The sequence below is a fragment of the Strigops habroptila genome, chromosome 5 (genome assembly GCF_004027225.2).
Source record: "Strigops habroptila isolate Jane chromosome 5, bStrHab1.2.pri, whole genome shotgun sequence".
In the NCBI taxonomy this organism is placed as follows: Eukaryota; Metazoa; Chordata; class Aves; order Psittaciformes; family Psittacidae; genus Strigops; species Strigops habroptila.
The window spans coordinates 28,650,382-28,656,567 of record NC_044281.2 but is presented as its reverse complement, the minus strand read 5'-3'; the positions used below and the strand labels follow the sequence as shown (position 1 = coordinate 28,656,567).

At 47.5% G+C, this 6,186-nt stretch overlaps 1 protein-coding gene across 1 annotated transcript; it reads right to left on the bottom strand.

Moving 5' to 3' along the window:
- Nucleotides 1-752: 752 nt before the first annotated feature.
- On the bottom strand, nt 753-3,227 carry LOC115608163 (homeobox protein OTX1-like). Its single transcript, XM_030486501.1, has 3 exons — nt 3,188-3,227; nt 2,880-3,064; nt 753-2,779 (listed from the first exon to the last, which is right to left on the bottom strand). The coding sequence occupies exons 1-3, from the start codon at nt 3,225-3,227 to the stop codon at nt 1,823-1,825; spliced, it is 1,182 nt and encodes a 393-aa protein (XP_030342361.1). The 3' UTR covers nt 753-1,822.
- Nucleotides 3,228-6,186: the final 2,959 nt, after the last annotated feature.

The window sequence follows — 6,186 nt, the reverse complement described above, 5'->3', positions numbered from 1 at the left end:
TGACAGAATAGAATGCCTTACAGTGAGACGGCTGGATGCACTGCAGAGACGAGGCTCACTTGAGAGAATCTGCAATAGTGACCCACCAACTCTTTATCTCAGACCCATGAGATCAGAGGGTGCTGGTTACCGTGCACTGACATTAGCAGGGAGGATACTATGGGAAGAGTGGGTGCTGCCTGCCAGATGGCCACTGACCCCAGGGAGGAACCAAAACCCCACATCCTTGTTTAGTTTGCTGGGGCATACCATTCTTTCAGTCTTTTTTTCCTCTTCCTCTTTAACTCACTCTTTCTTTATGAAGCAAAGGTGATTTGATACACAGTTCTGAACACCAGTTCTTGTCTTTTTCATGGGTAAAACTATTCTTGTTTTGTCTGTGCCTAAGAACAAGTCTCACTTCTCATTAGGAAGGTCATATGAGGGAAAAGTGTGCATGTAAATAAATAAGTCTTAAAAATGTATGGATCATATATGCAAGATAATCATCACCTTGGACTTAGCTCTCGGATACAACTTTTTTGTATTTAAAGTGCCTTGCAGCTACTGTCTCAAGCTATGGCTCTTCCAGAAGACATGAGTATGTTCCAAATTCTTCAGATCAAGGTAGAAAAGTTAAATGACTTCTTCACAGCCACAGCTAAAAATTACTGACAATAGTCAGGAGTAACTTTCTGGACCTCTTGTGTAACATCTCAATATACAGCTTCTTTACAGAGACATCAACTTCATTAATAAAATAATGGTCTGTATTTAAGTTATATTTTTATTATGTTTATTTTGTTCTATAAACAAAGTAATTAAGTTAATAACATGCATATTAAAATCTTTGCATACTTAAAATATTCCAGAGCCACATTTTAAACAAAAGAGGATTTGCATGGAGAGTTTTCAGCATCCTAGGCCCAATAATGCTTGAATACACAACCATAGTAGCTCTTCAGAGACACACATAAAGAACACTTCCATGATTAGAGAGGTCTTCCAGATGGCCATGGATCTTGAGAAGTATAAAAATAGGCTCAATGTGCAAATGCAAAGCTGGAACACATTTTTATTTTTCCTTTGCATGCAGTTCTGTAAGTTCATTATCACCCAGGTAAAAAAAACCCTTTATTTGGCAAATAGAAAATTACAATTTGAAAACAAAGACAATTTTTAAAAAATATACAAAAGGAAATCACAAAAACACTGCCTTTTAAAAGGCTACACATGCGGTCATTTTAAATAAAAGCGCTCTACATCAAGTATCTGGAAAAAGACCAGCAGTGTTCTGTATCAGGAGCACACCTAAAACGCAGACACACCCAGTGAGCTGTCTCCTGCTACCATCAAGGCTGCTTTTCCTATGCTTGTACTCCTCTCATGTTAACGCTTTCTCCACTAAAAGCTATAAATACATCCGTTTTCTACAGATTTAAGTTAAAGCGAATTCTGACCAGAATAGAAAGAGAACTCTGCAGTAAGGCCACAAAAACAATGCCATAGCCCTAAGCCTCGGGCAGAATTAATCCAGCATGATTTGAAAATCAGTCTGTATGTGCAAGTTAACGTGAGGCTGCCGATAACCAAATGCATGCAGGAGTACTGCAAGCAGCTTGGTGACAGTTCCTGTAGGTTGGGGCAGCACACGTTCAGCAAGCTACTCTCCTGTAGCCCTTGCTAACTTTTCCTATCTTTGCTCCCCTTCCAGACAGTGCACAAAACTCAGAACAAGCACTCCATACTCAGACCTGCAAAATCTCTAGCCGCTTTGGAGAACACTGCCAATCCAACAAAACCACATTAGTTTTCCATCGGTCAAGCAGACCCACTGTCAGGTTCATGTGTGACCCAAATGACAGGTTGAACTCTGGCTACCAAAAGAAAAAAGGTAACTTTTTGGCCCACCTTGCCCCCCATTTTGCTCATTCTCAAACAGCAAATCTAACCCAGTTCCCAAAATTTCATTTCTCATGCCCAGCCAATGAGGGTCATAGTCACTCACTGCTGTCTCCAGCAGCTGCTGCCCATATGATGGGGCTGGAGCAGAAAGCGTCCCTTGACACCCCCCTTCATGTTTTGGAAGTACCAAAGGAGGACTAGTGTTATTAGCTGCAACCAGAGGTGGACTGTGCCTCACCTGCTCGAGCTCAAGCTTAGATTCCCCTTCAACATAATTGAAAGTGGAGCCCTTCCCAAAGGGAGAAATGTTTGACTTGACATACAAATAGTTCTCATTGCACAGGCCCTGATTAGCATTTAAGTAGTTTAAGATAGGCCTCCTATACACATTCTCTTTAGCTGCCAGGTATTGATGATCTTCTATACAATACTGGAAAACATCTGCATCTGAGTAGTAGCTTTCAGGGAAAGATTTCTTCAGGTATGGATATTCCTGTTCCTGCTGCACAGGAAAGGAGACCTGGGGGGGACTCCCCACACTTCCCACACCGAGTGCGACCCCTTTTCCCATGCAGTCCAAACCCAAGTGAGCTGGGGTCTGAGCCGGCGCTCCGAAAGTGTTATCCAAGCTCCTGAAATGAGTATCGAGCCTTGAGTACAGCTGCCCCGAGTAGGGCGCAGACTGACCAGCGAAACTCTGGTTTCCTCCTGGTAGGCCGGGCTGCGGATACAGGAGGCTCCCGTCTGGCCCAAGCCCCTCCGCTGTCCGGGTCCTCTCCTGGCAGCCGCCGCCGCAGCGGGAAGGTTTTTGCTTGCCACTGGCCGGCTTGGGGTAGGCAGCGGCTTCACTCTTCTTGTGGTTCAGCTGCCGGGCTCTCCTGTTCTGGAACCACACCTGCGACGGCAGCAGAGACTGAGCGCCCGCCTCGCCCCGGCCCTGCCGCGGCCCGGCCGGGGGAAGCCGCCCGTCCGTCCGCCCCTCCCGCCCGTCTCACCTGGATCCTGGACTCGGGGATGTCGGTGAGGCTGGAGAGCTGCTCCCGCAGCGCGATGCCGGGGTAGGGCTCCTTCTCGAAGGCGCGAACCAGTAGCTCCAGCTGGGCCTTGCTGAAGGTGGTCCGCTTGCGCCGGCCGCCCTCCCGCCCCGCGCTGGGGGCGGCGGGACGCGCCCGGGCCTCGCCTGCGGGGAGAGGGGACGGCGGTCAGCGGTGCCGCGCCCAGCCGCGCTCCTGGAGCCCGCTTCTCCTGCCCCACCACCGCCCTGACCTCCCCTCCCCGGCCGCACAAATGCCGAGAGTCTTACCGGTCGGTCCAGGGCTGGGGGGCAGGCTGGCGAGCTCCATGCGGGCCGAGGTCTGCGGGCGGTGGGGTGGCATAGGCCGCTTCGCGCCTTATGAGCCCTCCGCCCTGGCTGTGAGCGACCCCCCCGCCAATGGGGCCGGAGCCGCCGGGCCTGCGAGGGTGACTCACAGCCGTCTCCCACACCTCCATTGTCATCCCATCACCAAAATACACATAATGAGGGCTCGCCCCATCGAAGGAGCCAAAGCGTCTCCCAGTGAAGCCCCCACTGCCGCCACAAACCCATCCACCTTTCTTTAATTCAAATGGAGAGTGGATAATTTAATGAAATTATCTTTCACCTCAGCTGCAGCCCTCAGAGAAGTCTCCCCTTCTCTCTGCACCACAGGCCCGGGGCTCTGCTGGAAACATGGGGCTGCTGCAGATGCGAGGAGGCATCCACACCACCGTTCTCCTGAAGGGAATCCATCCCAGCACTTACTGCACTCGGTCGGTTACAAGTCCTTGTCTACCCCACTCTGTTTCTATCCATGGGACATTCTCATTAACTTAACTGCAGTAATGAAAATGCTGGTGGCTGTACTAGACATTACATCAAAGCTCACCATTCACAGTAAAGGACAAAGCCTCCCTGAGCACAATCTGCAGTCACTGGAGGGGAGAAGGAGCAGCCTCCTGACTGAGCAGTGCTGGAGAGCTCACCACAAGCTTTTCCTCTGCTAGGGCTGCTTCTGCTGCTGCTTCTTTTTCCCCCCTCCAGACAGCTCTACTCATCCAAGTCATGTACGGAACAAGCAAGGTCTGTACTTTCAGTCCAAGGTGAAATCATGACCAAGTGAGAGGCCAGAAATACTATTTGAGAGCCAAGAGTGACATAAGTACTTACAGGGAGCGACAGTTGCAATGCCGAAAAGGATTAGATGTTAGAACAGGATTAGAACAGAAGCAAATCAATTAGTCAATGTAATAATTTGTCAAATGAGGCCATTAATGGCTATCACTGAAGGTGTTCAAGAACAACAGCATCATTACTTGATGTGTTTTTCATCTCAACATGTCCCCATTCATTTTTCAGATCTGGGACCTGCTCCAGCTTGCTCTGAAGCTGAAGGGTACAGGGACAAAGTCTGCAAGCTGTCACATACTATTTGCATTCTGCAGGGACCAGTACATCCACCATCCATGTAGACACTTCTGGGTTGAGCTGGGCAAAGGTTTTAACATTACACACACCACCTCAGTGGTTCACAACAAAAACAAATGTCCTTCCAGACAGGGGCAACAGTCAGCCCCTGTGAGCCTAGTACTCCACAGAGTGGATTCTTTAGCAGCTCTGCCCATACGGCAAGGTAAATGCCTTTAGAAACCACTTCACCTAAATAATGCTTTCAAACAGAAGTTCATATGAAGGCAGTGAGAATGTTAGAGGGGTGGCAGCAGCATGTAGTCCAAATCATCTAGATGCAAGAGCTCAATGCAGTTTCTTAGTACTCTTATATTTTATTCTACCACAGCATTCCCATAAGCTTGGACTGTCATAGTATAGATACATCCCACAAGATTTCTTTTCTCCCCCAGAGCTTCAGGATAGTTTGAAGTTTTTTCCTGTTTATGCAAACAATAAAATATGTGTTTAAGCAAGAATTTTCATGTGGAGAAGGGAAAAAATGCAGCCATGTGGCAAGTGGTTCAGCAATTCTAGGTACAGTCAAGGTGTGCTGTTAGTCCTTCAGTTTTAGTTCACTTTCCACATTCAGACACATCTGTAGGGAGGGGTGGATGAAGGCTCAGACATGATAAGCAGACATATAAAGCTTGGTGGCACAGTTTTTTAAGAGTTTTCTCTACAGTAAATCCAGCTTCAGCTATTCATTTGTGCTCTGAGCATGCAGGGTGCAATCTTACCTGCCTTTATGCCCTGGCTTTGCATGTAGTCCTGCAAATGCCACCTCAGTGAACACTTGGCTAAAAAATGAGCCAACTCACAGAGCTACTCCTTCCAAAAAAAACTGATCACTCTTTTTTTGCCAGGCTAGTTTTTGGTGAGCTCAGTTCAAGCACCAGCTTGGGGATGGATGCACAGGAGCAGAGGGTCAAAGAGAATTGAGCAGCCCTGATTTAGACTGGCACAAGAAAATGTGGAATTGCATATGACCTTTCCATATCTCTGCAATTCCATTATAACTGTCCATGGGGTGCATAATAAACTGGATCAAGGATACCAAGGATGTTTGTAGGGTACAAAGAGCTTACTCATTCAGTCTGGCCACAGGGAGGGCTAGAACAAATGCTGTCATTTTTCTTTCTGTATTTCCAATTTTCATGGCAGAAAACATCATCTCAAAGGAATAAGTACACACAAAGATGACCATGCAGGCAGCCTGCAATATTGATCTCAAAGGGACAGGGAAGTCACACCTTCCAGCACACACATGTACATCCTATAGCCACAGCCAGTGCAGAAGAGATAAGGAGGAGTCAGCAGAGGCTTGCACGGACTTGCACTACTTACTAATAGTGACTGTCCATCCTTACTAGCTAAGTCAAATAGACCAGGCTTTTGTTAACATCCTCTGGCTATGGAGACAGCAGTTCACACTTCCCGGAGTTATTGTTTCAGGCACTCTGCCAGGCAGCCTCTTTACACCCTTCATTTTCAGAGATTTTCTTTGCAATGCTAATTGATAGAGACTTTGATTGCAAGTTTTGTTTTTAAGTGAGATTCCAGGAAAGAAGATGGTAATCTTAACCTCCCCCTCTTCTTCCTCCTCTTCTGCTGAGACTCATGGACTTGGCCTAACGTAAGAGCTAACTTGTGTTACAGCTCCAATCTGAACATACACTAATTCAGGCAACAACACTGACCAGCCCCGGCTGCCCTTGTTCCCTTGGCACCATCATGCTGTTGCATGTCAGTCGTACTCAAATCAATCGCATGTGAGCTCTCCCATCTCTTCTCTAAACTGTGTTGAGAAAATAGTATTCCCCCTGCCCCTGTAT